This window comes from Lissotriton helveticus, chromosome 9 (assembly GCF_964261635.1).
Source record: "Lissotriton helveticus chromosome 9, aLisHel1.1, whole genome shotgun sequence".
Lineage (NCBI taxonomy): Eukaryota > Metazoa > Chordata > Amphibia > Caudata > Salamandridae > Lissotriton > Lissotriton helveticus.
In genome coordinates, this window is record NC_136070.1 from 342,179,407 (window position 1) to 342,198,944 (window position 19,538).

The 19,538-nt window shown below is 41.1% G+C and overlaps 1 protein-coding gene across 1 annotated transcript in view; it reads right to left on the reverse strand.

The window, feature by feature from the left end:
- Nucleotides 1–19,538, reverse strand: part of TRIP11 (thyroid hormone receptor interactor 11) — a 441,702-nt gene that overhangs the window by 81,138 nt on the left and 341,026 nt on the right. The window contains exon 17 of the mRNA XM_078660069.1: nt 990–1,068. Coding sequence (XP_078516195.1) covers nt 990–1,068 — 79 coding nt within the window. The remainder of the gene's footprint in view (nt 1–989; nt 1,069–19,538) is intronic.

Consider the following 19,538-nt stretch of genomic DNA (forward strand, 5'->3'; position numbering starts at 1 on the left):
CACTGGCTCCCAATCCGTAAACGGGTGGAATTTAAGACCTGCTGCGTGGTGCACAAAAGTCTCCATAACCTAGGGCCGCCCTATCTGGCCGAAAAATTTGTCCATCATCGCCCCTCTCGTAACTTGCGCTCTAGTAATCAGCTGTTACTGCAGATTCCCCGACATAACAAGACCAGACAGGGAGGACGCGCTCTTTCTGTTATGGGTCCACGTCTGTGGAACAACCTCCCCCTTCCCCTTAGACAGTGCTCTAGCCACCTAGCCTTCAGGAAGAGTCTTAAGACAACTCTGTTTCAGTATTAGGGCCAGCCTGTCCTGTACTCCCTTACAGCACTGCGCGGAGATACACCTACGGGTGTGATTCCGGCGCGTTACAAATCCATAAATAAATAAATAAATAAATAAATAAACACAGACTCAAGTTAAAGTACTAAGGAAAACAGAGGCAAAACCAAAGAAGCAAGGGAGATGGAAGGCTCAGAGAGAAAGTTCTAAACTTTTGAAGCAAAACACTGGAGGAAGAATGCTTGACTAAAAAGGAGCTTTAGATATTTAGGAAAGTGAGAAGAAAATAAAGAAAATGTCTTTACTGATGACAGACTGTATTCAGTCCGGATCCCTGCTCTGCCTCCACCGATGGTTCGATGCTCTGGAGCCTTAATATACAGCCAGTCACTCAGTGACAACCATTATTGACATCCCCCCCCCCCCCCCCGAAAAAAAAGATATATATTGTGATAAATAGGATATGAAAATCGTTCACCAACCTAAGACATATTGGAAAAACAGTATTCCATTTTGAGTCAAACTATAGGTGAGGAGGTCACCAAAATAAGTGAATCCATTTTGGGTGGAGATTGTATCTAAATACCAGAAGGATTTAAAGTGCAATATTCAAGCTGTGAATACACGGACGCTGCTGTGTAACATCGATGCACAAGTAAACACTGTAGGACTACGAATGCTGCTCCAAGGAGAAAAAAACATACTTGTCCACTTTCCCTTCGGTGTTTAAAAGGTTCATCAGTTTGTTCTGCGCATCGTCCAACATTTCCTGTTTAAGAACAGCTAAAACAAAAATAATAAGATAATATATTGAGAAATATTTAAAATAAACATGATGTTTACTCTCTTAACACACCAATTGTGGTGCTCGCTAGCATACAAATTAGATTTAAGATTAAAGTGGTATCCCTATATATATTTAAATTGTGACAGTGAAAATAAATATTGCCCAATATTATGCTATTCAGAGCAAGCGTACCAATAAACGAACAATAAGCATTTTTTACTACAGTGTACAAGTCAAACATTTCATAAGAACAGTACAGAGTAACTGATGTGAGAAAACACTGCTTACTATCTCACAGAGTTCATGTTAGAATATCTTGACAAAGAATAACAACAATGTGAAACTTATCAAGACCGGTTCGATATGATTTTGGCTCAGTGAACTGATGCAACCCCTTGCACCCTAGTTTTGGTCAAGTACATTTGTTTGTAACACCGACATACGACAAAACAGCATGGTATAAGCCATGTATGCAGACAAAGTAATATGCTACTTTGCTTTGGGGGGCAGAAAAGCGCAGGACTTTCCACAGAGTTCCTGTTGGACTCGATATGCTGCCGCCCAGCCTTGCTACAACATCAAAGGAAGCTGCTAACATCAATGTTCCTGCCAAAAGGGGTACAGACGTGCTCAGAAGCAGTATCAGCACTTTTCTCCAGTACCTTTCCTCCAGACGTGGCCAAATTCAGGAGGTACATAATAGAGGTATGATCTCGGCTGAGCGAATCAAAGGGGCCTTGCGACATTAAAGAAGAGGAAGATGCACCGGCCTCAGACAGCCGGCAGAGGCAGTTGAACACTCTCGATTTACCAATGCAGACTTTCTTTCTTTGTAGTTCACCATTGAGCACTGTATACTACCCGTAGGTTCTTCTTAAAAATGTTAGGCACATTTGCACATACATAGATTTAGCACCTTAAATGTCAGCAAATCAAAACTAGAAAAACAATGGGGTTATCTCACGTAGCTGTACACCACACGTGAGGGGTTGGGAGATGCAAAGGTTTTTTATGTGTTAATCCCAAGCTCTTTTTAAAAGTTCTGGTATAATAAGGAGTAACCAAGCACTTTATAAGCTTATAATTAAATCTAATCTAATCTTGTTGGAATTTAGACCTAATTTAAGAGAAAGTTAATTGTGCTTATGTATTTTATTTTTTATTTTTTTTAAATAAAGCCACTAGGTGCTTGTGGCGACTACCAGTAGTACACAGAGTTGTCAAGAGTCAGAACTCAATTTTTCTAATGGCTCACCACAACAGAAATTGCAGGTGCCATGTCCAGTTTAGTAGTTTCTAGAAATTGGGGCACTTTGGAAAGTAATGCGTTTCTGTAATCCCCTACAAAGATTGCCACTAGGACATGGTGTGGGAAGGACGAGGAGAGGGTTGTAGCAAATTAACAGTGACATATCAAATCCCCAGCTCAGCGGTTCCATGATCTGGTGTCTAGTATTTAAACTTGCCAGAACCTACTGATGGCTGCATTGTTATATTGCTCATAGTAAGGCACTGTAATGAACTCTGCAGGCATGAAGTAGAAAGTGTTCCATTGGTTGAAGTCGTTTAATGGGCAGATTTGTTCTCGGTTCTTACGTAGATAGAGTGAAATACACAAGCCCACACTAGTGTTTGAATATGGTTTTTCATGGGAGTTAAGCTAAAGCTCAGGCCCTCCACCACTCTAACTGCAGACATCAATCCTCAAGAAGCATCAATAAAACAAAAGACAAGGGTGACCTCACTCCATGGCAAGAAGAGCGCCGTCAATGGCAAACATTTAGATTAAATAGGTAAACACCATTTGGTGAAGCAAGCTAGGGGGAGACCTATTTTCCAAAAATAAAATTAATATATGGGATAAAGTACTTCTTAACAATTCATTATAAAGATACAGTCACTAAAACGTTTTGTGATCATTAAGAGAAACAAGGCTGCAAGCCTAATACCTTTCTGAGGTCATGAGCTCAGGAGCGACTTGCAATACCCTTTTCATGTATGGCTTGATGTTTATTACTTTTACTATATATGCCTCTCTATTTGGATAGAAGTTTTACTTTCTCGCTCTCTCATTCGTTTGTTCCTATTTCTACTTTATAGTTTTATGGCCACCTCAAATCGAACCAAAAAGTTGTTTCACGTTCCACTATTCACAACATCCCAGTCTTTTACATGCCTAAACATTTTGATAACCCCACTCCACAAGTCTCAGCCCTCTATACCTCCTATATCCCCCCTTCTAAATCCCTTTCCACATGGCTGCCAATTGACACTGTGTCAAGCGTGACACCTTTAGACAGCCCAGACTTTTTAGCTGGTAATCCTTTGCACCCTCTTATTTTTCAGTCCATACTTACATTATTAAAAATAAAACTGAAGACCCCATAATGTAATGTGCTATTAGCTTTTAAAAAAAATCAGGACTGGTTGAACATGTCACTGATTACGTGGCACTTGGCAATTATGCTTTTCTTTTCCAGCCTTCCACTCCTATGTGCCTATTTCCCACTCTACATCAACACTACTTCTCCATAAACATCCTTTTGTCATGTTTTTCTCAGTATTTACTCTGCCTCTTCGTTAAGCCAGTCGAAAAAGTTTTAAGATCAGACTCCAGGCAACCCCCAAAGTTTGTGAGGCAACGTGATCTCTGGCACCCGAATAGACACTGGTACTTCAGCGGTTGCCTTTTTTCTTTTCTGAAATGCTACATACACAAACAGAAACTCTGTTGAGGTAACTGCTCCCATTCTTCTCCACCTCTTCTAAGGGAAGAAAGCTGCCTGCCTTTTGGCATAAATGCTTTATGGCATTACTAAGTTGTAATAAAATATTAAAAGGGAGTAATGTGCTTTGCTAATGTCAAAACGCTAATGAAAGAAGAAAATACATTTTAGGAGAATAGTATGAAATACAATTTGCTCACATATTATGAAAAAGATACCATGTTCCTCTTACAAGGACTTCCTGTGTGGTAGAGCAATGGCTATGCAGCACGGAGTTTTGAAAAGGGCTCTCAATAAGACTTCCTAAATTAGATAAACAGCCGTTGGTTTGCTTTAAACTACTAATCAGAAAAGGTACCTAAATAGTCAGACAAATCTTGCAGTAACTGTCATCCGGCGGGTCTCTTCTGAAACCAGTCAACCTAATATATTATGACGCTGTCCTCTCCCAGCGTGCTCTAACATTAAGCACAACTGCTGCTGACATGGTACACTGATATCCTGCCCAGATATGCAGGTACAGCACTCACATTCACCAATCACCGTATGTGTTTCTCTCCAGTTAACATGTTAGAAGCCGGAAGGAAGAAACAAGCATGTCATTTTTATTTATTTATTTAAGGTTTTTGTAGAGCGCGTAGTAACCCGTGAGCATCCCAGCGCTAGAACCTGGAGAATCAAGAGGGAGCAGCAGCGGAGGAAGAGAGAGATCATGGAAAAAGGAGGGTTTTTAAAATTTTCCTAAAATGGAGAATGTTTGGTTCGGTTCTTAGTTTGCGCGGGAGACTATTCCAGTGCTTTGCTGTGTTTACCGAGAAGCGGCGGCCTCCAGACCTGGCTTTTTTCACTCTGTGAACCGTGATGAAGTTCTCTTGGTTTGATCGGAGTGACCTGGTAGCTGCGTATGGAATAATGACATTTTTTAGAATTGGAGGACCTTTGTTGTGAAGGAGTTTATGAGCCAGGCAGAGGGCCTTGAAAACCACCCTCTCTCTGACTGGAAGCCAGTGAAGTTGCTTCAAGGCTGGTTTTGCTGATGATCTTGCTGGGGTCATCCCTTCATACACAATAAACGATACCTAGCCACCTTAGTTAGCTCTGTGTATTAGGTCAAAGATTTCTCTCCCTCAACATACAAACAAACACAAAGCCCTGAATAAACGCTGTTTGTGGATGTATTTTCTTTTTAGAGATTGCAGCCAACAGGTAATCCATCTGTAGTTTGCAAACAAAATTAAATATCAAACCATCTCACAAACGTTACCAATTTCCCAATAAGTATATTTCATTATACAAGTAATGTTAGCAAAGTGCCATTAGAAGAAATCAACTCTTCCATTGTTAGTACAGTGTTATCAGCAAAGAAATAAGTCAAAACATTTCAAGCAATATTTGTTCAACATGGACAGTGCAGTTTAAGTTACCACCATCATGTTTTCCACGGGTAACTAACAAGAGAAAACGTTAACGCAGGGTGCCTGAATCCAGAAATGGCTGCAGCAGGCCAGACATGTACAACAAACTCCATAATCTCTTAGCCAAATATGGAAGTTAATAAAACTGAACTGGTCTGTCTTTTAGCGGCCCTGACTGTGCCTTCTCTTGCCAGCAAATCCGTAAATAAATCTATCAAAATACTTGGCAAACGGTACTGTCTGGGAATGTGTTTGGACGCTATACGTTTTCTTGTATTAGTGGCATCCTGGAAAAATTATCAGCTACACTAGCTTGTCCTATAAAGATTTGGGACGTTTCGGAATTTCAAACCCCAATTAATTCCAAAAACTTTTCATTACTTAACTCCTACAGCATATGTCTTTTTAATTAAGTACGAATCCATTCAGGGAATTTGGATACCAAGTAGAACTTTGAGCCCAAAGACCAGTACTTCAGTGTTTGGCTAGAAATAAATTGAGCCCAGGAAATGTCATCTTCGCAATGATTGACAAGACCTGAAATCAAACGGCGGTCATGCTTTTTGTGTATTCAAATTTTAATTATTTAAGAACCAACAAAACAATCTCCGCAGTGATTAAATTTCAGACACAATGAAACCTTATATGTTAACAGTGCTAGTCCTATTTATAAAATGTCATATTACAACACTTTTTCCAGAGCTTAAAATACACTTAAGGGAGCAAAAGGTTTGACAGAGTTAAAAGGGCACTAGCAACTGTATACCACTTTCTTGAGTCATTATCCAATTTCTCATCTCTGCGGCTTCTAATGCTTGCACATCTTCTCCTACATGCAGGCTAGTGCTTCTTGCCACAGATGTATCTTCGGAGAGGTGGGAAGGGAATATCAGACTGACACCATGCAAGCAAAAGGTACACAGCTTCCAAGCTTCCGTCAGTTTTACACTTTCTATATGTAGGATGTGGCCCAATAGAAAATCTTTAAGAGTCTTGTCAGTCACAGGGCGCCCATTTAATATCATACATTTACAATAATCAGGTAGGACAAAGGTCTGTCAAGGAACTCACATATCCCTATTTCCATCTTGAACATGTTTTAGCCAAGAGTCGGAAAGATCTTATGTGGAAAACACACACAGTAACAGGTCTTACATAAAAGTTGAAAATGCATGAAGTTTGAGCAGGCACTACCATAAACCTCTTCGTACGCTAACAACCTACCTGTTCCACTCACTTTGTTCCACTCCCTATCAGATGAAGGTGCCTCACTGTCTGCATCCTATTTCACAACTATCTGTAGGTTGTCTTGGGTCCATAATCGCAAAGGGCCCTATACAATACTGAAAGACAAGCCTACTACCTGTGGCCTTGCATCAAAGGTTTTAGAGACGGCAGAATCGGACAATCCAGGGTCAATTTCTGCAAAGGGGCAAGAATCGATCCAGATCACAACCAAAAGGGAGCAGTGGGAACAAGATCAGCAGCAAGGAACCAGAAAAAAATAATATTAAACCTACCTTGCATATGAGTGTTGATGAAACAGATTTGACATTTAATGATATATCCAAAGTCAATCTATCTGACTTTACCCTTGATCATTAACAAATAAAGGTGCTACTCAAGGGACTTGATTTCTGTCCTACTTCTAATGCAAACTTCAGCCAAGTCCACATAGATCCATTAAGGTTCATCAGAAAAATTTGATTAAGGACGTATTTTAGCGAGAAAACAAAGGATAATACAACTTCTTTAGCAACCACCCATTCGACTAGCAACCGTTCCATTCTGGACATTCATGATTTGCAGACACTACTGTCCACAGATGATACAGAAACTATGACAACCTCTATAAAAGATCTATTATCTGAATTGGAGATCATACCTAACCTCAACATAGATAGGGGTCTAAGACCCAAATCTACTTTCATCCCGCCTACTACATCCAGCACTAATAACATATTCTATAAAAAAAGTTACTCAAGAATTGTATCAATTAGAGGAGAGGATCTTCCAAAACACAAAACATTTCAGAGAATATTTGACAGTGACTGAGAGAAGGGTTCTTAGGGCACATGTACAACAGTCGGCATTATCATAAAGGAAGCTGACAAGGGTGGCAATTTTAGGCATTATGAATCACAGTGATTAAGTAAACACAACAAAATTGTACTTTGTCAATGATACACATTCAAAGGTGTATCTAGATCATCAGAGCACAGGCTTTAGTGCAAGAATGCCCGCTATGGAGCTGAGACCTCAGATTCCTAACTTATGGGGAAGTCATCCTTAATGGAAGAGGAAACCTCCACCCGGGCAGAATCAACATCCTCGAAGACTGACTAGTTAGGAGGGAGTTCTTGCATAAATCTTACTGGACAACTCCATATAACAGGGGATCCATATGAAAACTTTAAAAATACCTTAGAATGTTATCTTTATTTATGGAACACTAGGTAAGATGAAAAACGAAAAGATCCAGGGACAAAAGCAGGGGATTTCTGTGTATCCCCTTTGAGGATGACGCCCCATACAATATGGACAAGGAGTCACACTAAGGATCTAATGTCATTATGTGTCCGTATCATTAATTGTAATGTCTCTCTTGAATCTATTGATCATATGTATGATGTATCTAACTTATGTGATATGTTCATTTTGACGATTGCTCTTTTTCTTTCTGTTGATGTTTTTGTTGTATTGTTGTTTTGTGTTTCTGTAATAAAAAAGATTTTTAAAAAAAACGAAAAGAGATTTGGGAATTGGAGTACAATGTTTCACCCCCAAATTATTTCCAACATGTTTCTTCCCACTATCATAAGCCTACACGGTCTGGGGCATTCATCAGGGGAACGGATCCCTAAAAGACACCTGTACTAGATTCTAATTGGAACTAATTAGGTAGCGGTACGGTGGATTCCTAATTAAGTCCTACCATAATTACCTGCCTGTGGTTGGAACACTTGTTCTTGTCACCCTACAGTCTGGGTGCTACCATCCTCAAGGTCACAGAGAGGGCAGGGATCCTTTTTAATCACACATTCATCAAAAGGTATCTCCCAGCCATTATACCTATATCTCTCCCGCTCTGCGCCGTAATGCAAGAACATCACAGTGATTAAGTACATGAGATTGATCGCCAGCTATCTGACACACCAGTCTATGTTAAATTGGACTGTAATCCTAGCACAGAGGATTCTACACATATAATACACAGGTTAACTTAATGGCAGGCCTCTTGCTTTATCACTGACTTAGAATTCAAGTAATTATACAATCCTTTTGCTAAAATACCTTTTATATATGTTCTTCCAAAGGTGCACAAACTAGTCCTTTCCTACCGGGCAGACCCATTATCTCGGGGATTGGGTCCTCCATGGATCATATTTCAGAGTACATCGACATTTTTGTTTACAGCCTTTGGTTTGGAATCTCCCTGCCTATATCCAGGATACTAGAGATCTGTTAAACAAATTAAGTGACTTTAACTGGGCTGAAGAACGAACTCTGATTTATCTTGACGTGTGTTATTTGTACACATGTATTCCTAAGGAGGAAGGCCTCCTAGCTATGCAATACTTTGTCTTCCAAGGACGCCACAGTGATGGAACACACTGGTATGATTCTGGAAATGATATATCTGGTTCTAGACAGCAACATATTGAGCATAATAGTTTCTGGTACAAACAAATACAGAGAGTTGCAATGGGCTTGCAATTTTTCCCTTCCTTTGCAAACCTCTATATCAGCTGGTACGAACACCTACATATCAGGATTGATTGCTCTCCTGTTCGATTTGAACATATTATATACTGGGGCAGGTTTATAGACAATGTTTCCATTATCTAGACTGCCAGTGTTGCCAATTTGCCGGAATTTATCAAGTGTCTGAGTCCAAAAACATACAATATTACTTGCACTCATAATTTCAGTACGGAATGTTTAGACTTTTTGGACGTAGAACTGTATGTAGAGGGTGAAAAACTAGCATCTAAAATTTACAGGAAACCAACAGCATGTAATTCAGTTTTATGTGCTACCAGCGCACACCCACCTATACAGATTAGGGCTAAAGATTTGGGAGAGAGGACTCGTTTGAAACATAACTGCAGTAATGATGACATTTTTGAGTGAGAACTTGACATGTTGGAATGTAACTTTATTTACAAATTTTGACTACCGCGAGACACAAAATTGATATTAGGGAACGCCGCACGTTACTCGCAACCAAGAGGAAGGAAGGGCACCAAAGGGACAGGATCTCCCTGATAACACTGTAGTACACAGAGTTCGGCATTATACAGCATTTTATGCAAACATTGGCACTTGCTTACAATGGACAATACTCTAGCCAAAATTCTACCGAAAATTCTGTATTGACATATAGTAGGGGCATAACATTATGTGATATGTTGTATCACAAGGACCAACAGATAGCCACTACAGGTTTGGAATACTCATGGTTAACCACATTACCAAAGGGTTTTTACAGACGTGGTAAAGTAATGTTTGTGAGTACGCATTTGATAAAACAGTTACCTTCTCATAAACCACCAACCGACAATATTCCTTGACCTACTTTGTGAATTGTATTATTTGTCATTGCAATCTCATTTATGTTAAAAGAAAGGATACAAGAACATTTACGGGCCCTGAGGGATAAGAATTTGAATTATTCACTTGCTAAACATTACAACTCTAATCATACTGAGAATGAAAAACCCAGTTTGAAATTTAACACTATACCATGGATGAAACATGGCCAAAGAGGCGTTAATCAAACACTAACCCTGCGCAGACTGGAATACACCTGGCTTATTTGATTGAGGGCAGATGACATGGGGCTAAACAAAGATAGGGAACTGCATGTGTTTGTATCGGAATAACAGTCAGCAATATACTGTGCGTTTGATTTGTATCTTTATTAGGTTGTTTGTGCGATACTGAAGCCTAGCAAGTGGCGATTGACAATTAATTTCCTTGCTATTACGATTACTACATGTGAATGTATTCCAATTACTCTGTGACTGTTTTACAGAATAAAATAAGTTGACAACCTGTAACTTCTGTTATCCAGTATTGGCATCCTTCATAGATTCACATGCTTGAATCATTCCCAGTTGTCGAAGTGGGAGTCCCATGGTATCAAAGAAAGCAGTGTGCAATTGTACTGTTGGCCATAATGGTAATGTAGAGTCACATTAATAGTCTATCTATGTCCTTTTTAAAAAAAAATATTTATTTATTTATTTTTAAAATGTATAAAGCGCAGCATATGCCCTTGGGCGTCTTGGCGCCTAAAACTCATGGGTGCCTCATTATACTCGATTACACTTCCAATCATGCATTCAATAATAGGAAAGGTTATTGATCAAACAACCATGTCTTCACTAATTTTCTGAATTGTAGCAGCGTGGAGGTCGATTTTATAGCTAGTGGAAGGGTGTTCCAGAGTCTAGCTGCTGCGATGGTGAAAGATCTATCTCCCCAAGTAGCTGTCCTGGTTCGTGGTACCAGCAGATTGAAAGAATTAACTGATCTTAGTTGTCTATTGGGGCGATATAACAGAAGTCTCTGTTTGAGGAATTGGGGTCCATGTTGCTGAATTGCTTTAAAGGTGAGACACAATGTTTTGAACTTAATCCGGTTTTTGACCGTCAGCCAATGGTAGCTCCTAATTACCTGTCTAATTGGTCTATATTTGGGTGTCCTGGAAAGCATTCTCGCTGCAGCGTTCTGGATAAGCTGGAGCTTGGCAATTACCCGGGCTTGAGCATTAAGAAATAAGCCGTTACAATAATCCAAGGCTGATAAAACAAGTGCACTCACCACTGTTTTCCCTCCAGATTCTGAGAGAAATGGAATTATTTTTTTAAGAATTTTGAGTTTAAAAAAAGCAGTAGACATTGTTTGATTGGCATGATCGACGAAATTTAATTTCTCGTCGAAGATGACTCCCAGATTACGAAAAAAAAAAAGGATTAAACTTGAACTACAACCAATCAGGCGACAGCACCCTCTAGAAGACTCCAAACAGAGGGTGAGTCCCTAAGATGTTTAAGCACAAGTGGTAAACAAATATCCCAACCTATGAACGGGGCCTCTATGGGGAGGAGGATGGGTCGTATGGAAATCTATGAAAGATGCCAATACTGGATAACTGCAGTTACAATTATTTTCTTATCCAGCATTGGATCCTTCATAGATTCACATGCTTGAATCAGAATAGCAAGCAGTCCGTAATACGTAAATATGCATACTTAAGTTATAAAACATACCCTTGTGGATGGTAGGTAACAGTATAACAGATATTTATAAACATCTATAAGCATGCAGCATGAAAGTATAAGTTGTGTAACCAGAGTACAGTTATAAAGTATAACAATATATAAATATAGACACATTTTTTACATCACTTACACTTCCAGAGGCTCACCTCAGTGGTACAAATGACATATGACTGCTTGTCCCACAGCAGCATCACTTCTCTGGGCAGACTCCAAGCAGTAGTGTTGCGTGAACTTGAGAGTGCTCTTGAGTGCTCTTCCATGTTGCAGCGCGGCATACCTTGTCAAGTGAGATATTGGCAAATAGGGCCGCTGAGGTTGACACTGCCCTTGTGGAATGCTCTTTTGGTCTAGCTGAGAGTGGTTTCCCAGCCTTGTTGTGACAATACTGAATAGTAGCAGAGATACATCTAGCAATGGAAGTACTGGAAACTGTGAAACCTCATTGGGAGAGTAAAGGAGACCAAAAGATGGTCAGAGATCTTGAATTATTTAGTACGCTGGAAATGGAATTTGGCACGTTTAACGTCCAAGGTGTGGAGACAATTTTCAGCTAGTGATTCCCGATGTGGAAAGAATGTACGCAGAATGATCGGTTCATTGAGATGAAACTGCAACTGAACCTTGGGAATAAACTTTGGGTTTGTTCTTAAGAGCACATAGTCATCCGTGAAGTGCAAGAAAGGCTCTAGAATAATAAAGGCCTGAATTTCACTGGCCCTTTTGGTTGAAGAGAGAGCCAACAACAGGGTGATTTTCCAAGTGAGAAAATTGAGATCTGCGTTATGGAGGGGCTTGAACGGTGACTTCATGAGCTGCGAGAGAACCACATTGAGATGCCATTCTGGTGTAGGAGCTTTTACTGGAGTGAAGGTTCTGAATAACCCCTTCATGAATTGCTTGACAATCCTAGTTGAACAGAAGGAAGGCAAATGAGATGTATGCCTGAATCTTCATATTGCTGCAAGGTGAACCTTCACTGATGAATGCACCAATTCTGAATGAGCTATAGATAGCAGGTATGGTAGAATTTGCTCAGGGGATGCTTTCAAGGGATGGATATTCTAAGCTTCACACCATAAGCAGAATATTTTCAATTTTCATTTGTATGTCTTCTTTGTTGAGTAGGTCCTAGCGTTGGACAGAAAGTCTCTACATTCTTGAAAGAGAATTATATTAATGAACTCATGAAATTTAGGAACCATGCATGTAATTGAAAAGAGCCTGTGTCTGGATGCAGGATCTGGCATTTGTTCCTCCTGAGGAGGTTGTGGATCCTGGGGAAACTGATGGGTTTGGATTATGACAGCAGCAGGATCTCAGTGAACCAGTGCTTCCTGGGCCATCTGGGAGCTACCAGAATGAGGCACATCCCTCCTTCTTAATTTTGGTGAGAATTCTCGAAATGAAAGGGAAGGGGGGAAAACCGTATGCATAAATCCCTGACCATCTCATTGAAAGGGCATTTCCTCATGACCCTTGGAATCGGTATTGACTGGTATGAGAGAGGAATTTGGCGCTCTTGTTGGTCGCAAAAAGATCTAGTGTTGGTTTGCCCCAACGTACCAAGATTGCGTCCGACACCTGTTGATCTAGTTCCCAAACGTGTCAACTGTCCACGTTTTGCTGAGAAAGTCCGCCAGAGCGTTGTTAACCCCTGGCACATGGACTGCCTTCAGGGTGATTCTGTGCGTTTCCAGCCAATTCCACAGGTTTTGAGGAGAGAGAGAGAGAGAACGAGAGAGAGAGAGGGAGAGGGAGAGAGAGAGAGAAAGAGAAAGAGAGAGACAGAGAGAGAGAGAAAGATACAGAGAGAGAGAGAGAGAGAGAGAGAGAGAGAGAGAGAGAGAGAGAGAGAGAGAGAGAAACCCTGTGCTTCCTTGCTTGTTGATGTAATATATGCTTGTCGTGCGAACCAGCACAGAGGCTCCTTCAATACGCGAGAGGAAGACTTGGAGAGTGAATAATATAGCCTTTAGTTCTAGATGATTGATGTGCAGTGATTTTTGGGATTGCAACTATTTCCCCTGAATCTTGACATCTTGTAAAAGGCTGCCCCAGCCTTCCAGAGAGGCATCGGTGGTGATGATGTAAGCCGGTGTTGACCTCAGAAAAGTCAGGACTTGTGAAAGATGAGATACCTGGGACCACCAAGTTAGTATTTCTTGCATCCCAGAGGTAATGCTGATCAAATCGTTGAAGGAACCTCTCAATTGGACCCACTGCAACTGGAGCTCTTCCTGCAAAGGTCTCATTTTCAGATGAACCAGCAGGACCAAGTTTATGGCAGAAGTCATCAAGTCCAGGAGCGATTTGAACATCTGCACTGAAATGGACCTTCTTTGGGAAACATTAAAGGTTAGGCCTGACTATCGTTGTTGTCTGCCCAGAGACAGATAGGCCTTGTTGCTGATGGTATCGAGGTTGGCTCCTATGAAAACCCTTGTCTGACTTGGGATGGTTGAAGATTTTTGGTAGTTGACTGTGAGACTAAGTTTGTGAAACAGTGAAAGGCAGGCTGTGGTAGTCCTGGAAGTCTGCTTGTGGAAATGTACACCTGTGAGGGAACACTGGTGCAGGTTCACCCTCTTGTCCACGGGTTCAAAGACTAACAAAGGAGAGATCGGCACTGGAGTGAAGTAAAACAAACCAAGTTTATTAATCACTCATGAGTGGGACCACGTCCGAGCAACACCCTAGAGTGTTGTGGGAGGAAGTACCTTGAATACAAAAACCATCATCCTAATTTACTGTTGTTGCAGTGTAATCGCATGGGAAGGAAAACTGGAAAAAACAAGTTTAAGCACAGAATTAGCTATAGGCAAACAAAGGCAGGTGGGTGACCAGGTGGTCAGGAGATGAGGGGGGAGAAAGAATGTTTATGGCGGCAATAAACGATCATTTGATAACATATGAGACCAGGTGCACCGGCAGCTGCAGCCCCTCAGCACGTACATCAGTTTGATCATGTCAGAGATGTCAGCTAAGGTTGAGGACACAGGCTAGGTGAAAAGGTGAACAACAGAGAGCAAAATGAATATGGCAGAAACTAAATAGAGGTGACAGTCAAAATGGTTGTCGCTTATGCGAACATAGAATTTACACTTTTCCACATGCTGTGGTGTCAAAGCTTTTATCAGCCACTTGTCTAGGTGGAATACCTGACAAACTTTTTGAGAAGTGTGGCTGCAACCAGGCTGAGAAATTCAATGAAGATCCTTGGAGCGTACTTGAGACCGAAGGAAGGACCTTGAACTGGAAGTGGGTACCGGCCACGGTGAAGCGGAGATACTTGCGATGCATGAGATGGATCGGAAGGTGGAAGTAAGCATCTGGTAAATCCAGGGAGGTCATGTAGTCTGCACTTTTTAAGAGATTACGGATATCTGAAAGAGTAATTATACGGAAAGACTGTTTGCACAGAAATTTGTTCAACTTCCCAATGTCCAGGATGGGTCGTCACTCTCTGGATTTCTTTCGAATAAGGAAAAAAATATGAGTAGAAACCCAGGCCTTTCTGAGAAGCAGGTACTCGCTCTCTCTTTCCTTCTGCCAACATCATTTGAGTTTCCTTCCTCAGTAAGTGAAGGTGAGATGAAAGCGCTCCTGTTGTAGGACTGGCTGGTGGTCTCTGCACAAACTCTAGGGTGTGTCCATAGGTTACTAAGTCTCATACCCATTTGTCTAATGTTATCTCTTTCCATTGGAGGAAGTAGTTGGAAATGTTTCCGCCCACTTGGTTGAAGGGGACAGTTGTAGATGGTACCTGGTCACTGCGTGCGATCTGTGTCACGACCTTGAAGTGTTTGTTTACGGCGCGCGCCTTGTTTGTTGTAAGCCGCGGAAGGGAGTTGACGATAGGGCTAGTGTTAGGTTGTCTGTATTGCGACTGAGGCTGGTACTGTTGACGTCATTTCTATCCTCCTTTAAAGGTGGAAAACCTTCTCCCGCTGGCACCATGAAAGGAACATTTCCGGTATTGCAGAGTGCAAAGAGATCTGGCAGTATTCGTGTTGGTCTTTATCCCCAACAAGGCATCATCAATGTGTTTCCCGAACAAGGTCTCCCCATCACAGGCCATGTTGAGAATTCTTGATTGGTCCTATGGTCTGGAAGACTTCGCTTTGAGACACCCTTGGCGTCATAAGCCTGCCGCTTCGGCCAACTGCCTAAATCCTGATGAGGCGATATCAAGAGTGCAGTCGATTTTGGAAGATGTGCGCTCATTGAGCTAGTATTATTTTTCTTGCCTCTGCCTTCTTGTCTTCCGGGGTGAGGTCGAATAGACTGCTGACATACGACATATTTTTCAGTCATGGCGCCCCAGAATTGCTAAAGAATTGGATGCGTGCATTGTGATGGCCGACATGAGGGAGAATCATTTTCTTTTACTGTCCAGGCACCTACCCTCCTTGTCTGGAGGCGCCGAGATAGGAGGTGCAAGGATTCTTGGAGAATCTTTGCCCAGCCTGAGAATCGGCTCAGTCAGGTTTTGGATGACTTGTGAGACAGGCCGGGGAATCATCAGTGGCATTGTACTTTTTGTCCAGGCGTGGTGGACTGGTGTTACAGTTGCAGGATTCTTCATAATCTTTATTTCTTACACCCAGATGTAATCTATGATATGAATTGCCCTTACAGACTTCCTGGCTTGCTCCTTGAAGTCATGTCGAAAGTAGTCAATTTGTTTGACTGATGTTTGAAGGTGGCTGATAGTATTGTCCATCATCATTAGAGTCCTCCTCTTGGTATTTTACCCGGAACCTTGAAGGACTGTGCGCTTCCCCATAAGCCCCATCCCAATCTGACTCTTCTACATCTAGCAAATGGCTCGGCAGCAAAAGTGACACTTTACTTGGTGAGGTAAGTTGAGGTGTCATTATTGTCGTAGTGATTTTTATCTTCGACAATGTGAAGACAGACTGCGGCGTCTGTCAACAGCATTGTCACCGACGGTGCGGCTGCCGACGGTGCAAATGTTGTCGCCGATAAGAATGTCAGCTTCGTCGATGGTTTGGCTGCCGACTATGTACCTGGAATTCTGATCTTTTGTCAATGGTGATTTAGAATAAGAAAAAACGAATTGTGACAAAATAGGAGCTGTGATGGCTGCCATCGATGTTTGCGTCGACAATGGCTTTCATCGACGAGACTGAGGAAACTGCCGTCGTCTACAACGGCGTCGACAGGGTCGTCGATTTGGATCTTTTTGATGTTGACGGTTCCGTTAGGAGGGAGAATGTTTTCGCTCACTTTTCCTTTCTGAAGGAGTAGATTGTTGGGAGGAGGCTGCACCTGTAGAGACTGGTCTTAGTTTCTCCTTTCTCTTCAAGGCCTTTCTATTCCCCTCAGATAACCCATGGTCAGAAGATCTTGACCTTTTTCGGGTTGTGTGGGACGCATCGGTCTTCCCCAGATGAGCTGGATTCCTGGGCTTTGGATTGATGTTGTCACAGAAGCAGTCATACCTCTGTATCTCACAATGTTTTTTACGAAAACGTGCAACATATCTTGCTCTCCTTTACCTGATGTTGGTAAAGGAAGTACAGACAGTCCTTATGTGGGTCATCCACATGCAGCCTTTTCTTCCCACAGGTTATGCAGGATCTGAAGAGATCTGTTTTAGAAGATTCAGATATTATATAGATATGGACTCTTGAGAAGAATTCTGAAGAGAAAACCTGAGCAGAGCTCAGGAAGGCTCCCTTCACATGAGGTGCGGTATAAAATCTGAGGGTCTCAGCCTTTGTTTGGTGTGCTCTAGAGTGTGCTGTCGACTGATTGGTTGTAGTTCAAGTTTGGTCATTTTTTTTTTTTAGATAGGCTATTAATGTGACTATACATTACCATTATGGCCTATTGTACAATTGCATATTGCTTCCTATGATACGGTGGGACCCCCACTTCGATAACGGGGAATGACTCAAGCATGTGAAACTATGAAAGATCTAATACTGGATAACTTCCATTTACTTAATGTGGAACGTACGATTGTATAATGTATTAGGGTCAAAATAGGATTAATCAATATGGGTCAATACATGATTGTACGTGGTCGGACCATTCAACTGTGTGCACAAGTACAGTAAAGATGTAATGTTAAAATATATGGTCTTCATGACTTCATGGGAGCACTCATCAAAACTTTTCTTTGACGACACAACAAACTACTTCTAAGATACATCACTGGACCTGGTTCTTTAATGGGCTTTCTAATTTAATAGTTTAGCCTTTACCTTATTTTTTTCTCACTCTTGCCAATATTTCAGTATTAATTTTTAGCTACATAATTTCGAATTAAATTCTCTGGGCCGCACAATATTCTACTAATACCGGATGTATTCACATTTGGGCTGTTACAAGCCGAGAACAAGCCAATTTGGCGATACATTTATTACCCTAGTAAATTTCGAATCGAATACTCGTGGCAGCACTATGCATGGTTTATATTTGATGCATTTGCACTCCGTTTTTTAGTTTGCAAGACTACGCTAACTTGGCCTTGCATATTTACTGCAACAGACATCTTTTTTCTAACATTTTGAGACTGTACACATTTACAATGAACATTTGCAGCACCTACATTGCTTGGTATTTGCCGATTCTACTACAATATGGCATCACTTTGCATAACATGCGCCATCGTACATGACAGTCCATTCGCCGGTTTCAAGGACAATGCTGTTTTAGAGTTTATACACCCAGCGCATTGTACATTTTGGCGCTTGGGGAGCTACGTTATGATTTACAGGTTAGATTTAGTTTTTGCAAGGTAATACTGCACACGCTTCTCTGTCGATAGGATACGGGATATGTGGCATTGTGCTTTTTATTTCATTGTTTAATTTTTAGCTTATCATGGCTTCATTACTGGGCGGTCAGCGGACATGAACATAATTGTGTGGACTACGTTTGGAAGTAATAATACTACTGTTAAAGTATTTTGGAGTACATACTCAAGGAGCCTTTACTGCCTGCTATTTGGTAAGCATAATTAATACATGTTTGGGATGGAGGACTGTATTACATGTTAGTAATTGGATCCTCTTATAATTTTGTCAAGTGTATGTCTTCATGACCTTTTTTCCATTTTATGATTATGCGCCTTCTGGGTACCGTCTGTTGAGAAAAATAAGATACTCCTCTTTGTCAAATTTGTATACACATATCAACGATGCACATGGATATGCAGGTGGTACACTGGACATGATAATGTAGTACGACTGACACTGCTGTGATTTTTCTTATCTATCTCTGACATGGGCGTGTATGTTGGCATGCATCTATACCTTGTTATTTTTTTTAATAGACTCTTATTGCATATGTATGTTCTCTTCTTAACACGGGGGTACACTACATTTGGTGCTATTACTTGCATTCTTTGGCTGGAGGAATTGGTTGAAACCTGGTGATAGTATTCGGGTTCCATGACATATACATAATCTGGATGGAGTGACATTATGTACATATTACAGCCTTGAAAAAGTCTGCATCAGACAAAGCACGTTGGCTGTACGTTATATGAATATTCATTGGAACTGGCTATCTACTGATTGACTATTTTACATACTCATGGATCACTGGAAACTTTGGGCATAAACCAGAAAGACAACAGACACTTTGGTGGACTGTTTATTACTGCAAGGAAGTGATATTCCTTGCTGTTACTTTTGGAGGTGCTCCAGTGCCGGTAATTATACTTTTGACCACTGCTGCCATTTGACAGAAGCACTCCTGTTCTAACGTGTTCTGGTCCTGTTCAGCCAAGCTTGCAGTGCCTAGAATTATTTTGTTCTTCTACATGAGTCTTCACATCATCTATCGCTGGAAGGTTTTTTAGGGTTAGTTCTTCACTTTTTAATCCTTCTAAGGAGACATCTCACAAGTACACTTTCTCATAGTGGTAGTGATACTGTGGCTTTCCTGTAGCAAATCAAACAATATAAACCGATGCAACCATTTCATCCAGCCATTGACAGGGAACACATGCCATAATGGCAGGCAACCTTTAAAACTCTATGTGGGAGCACCAATTCTT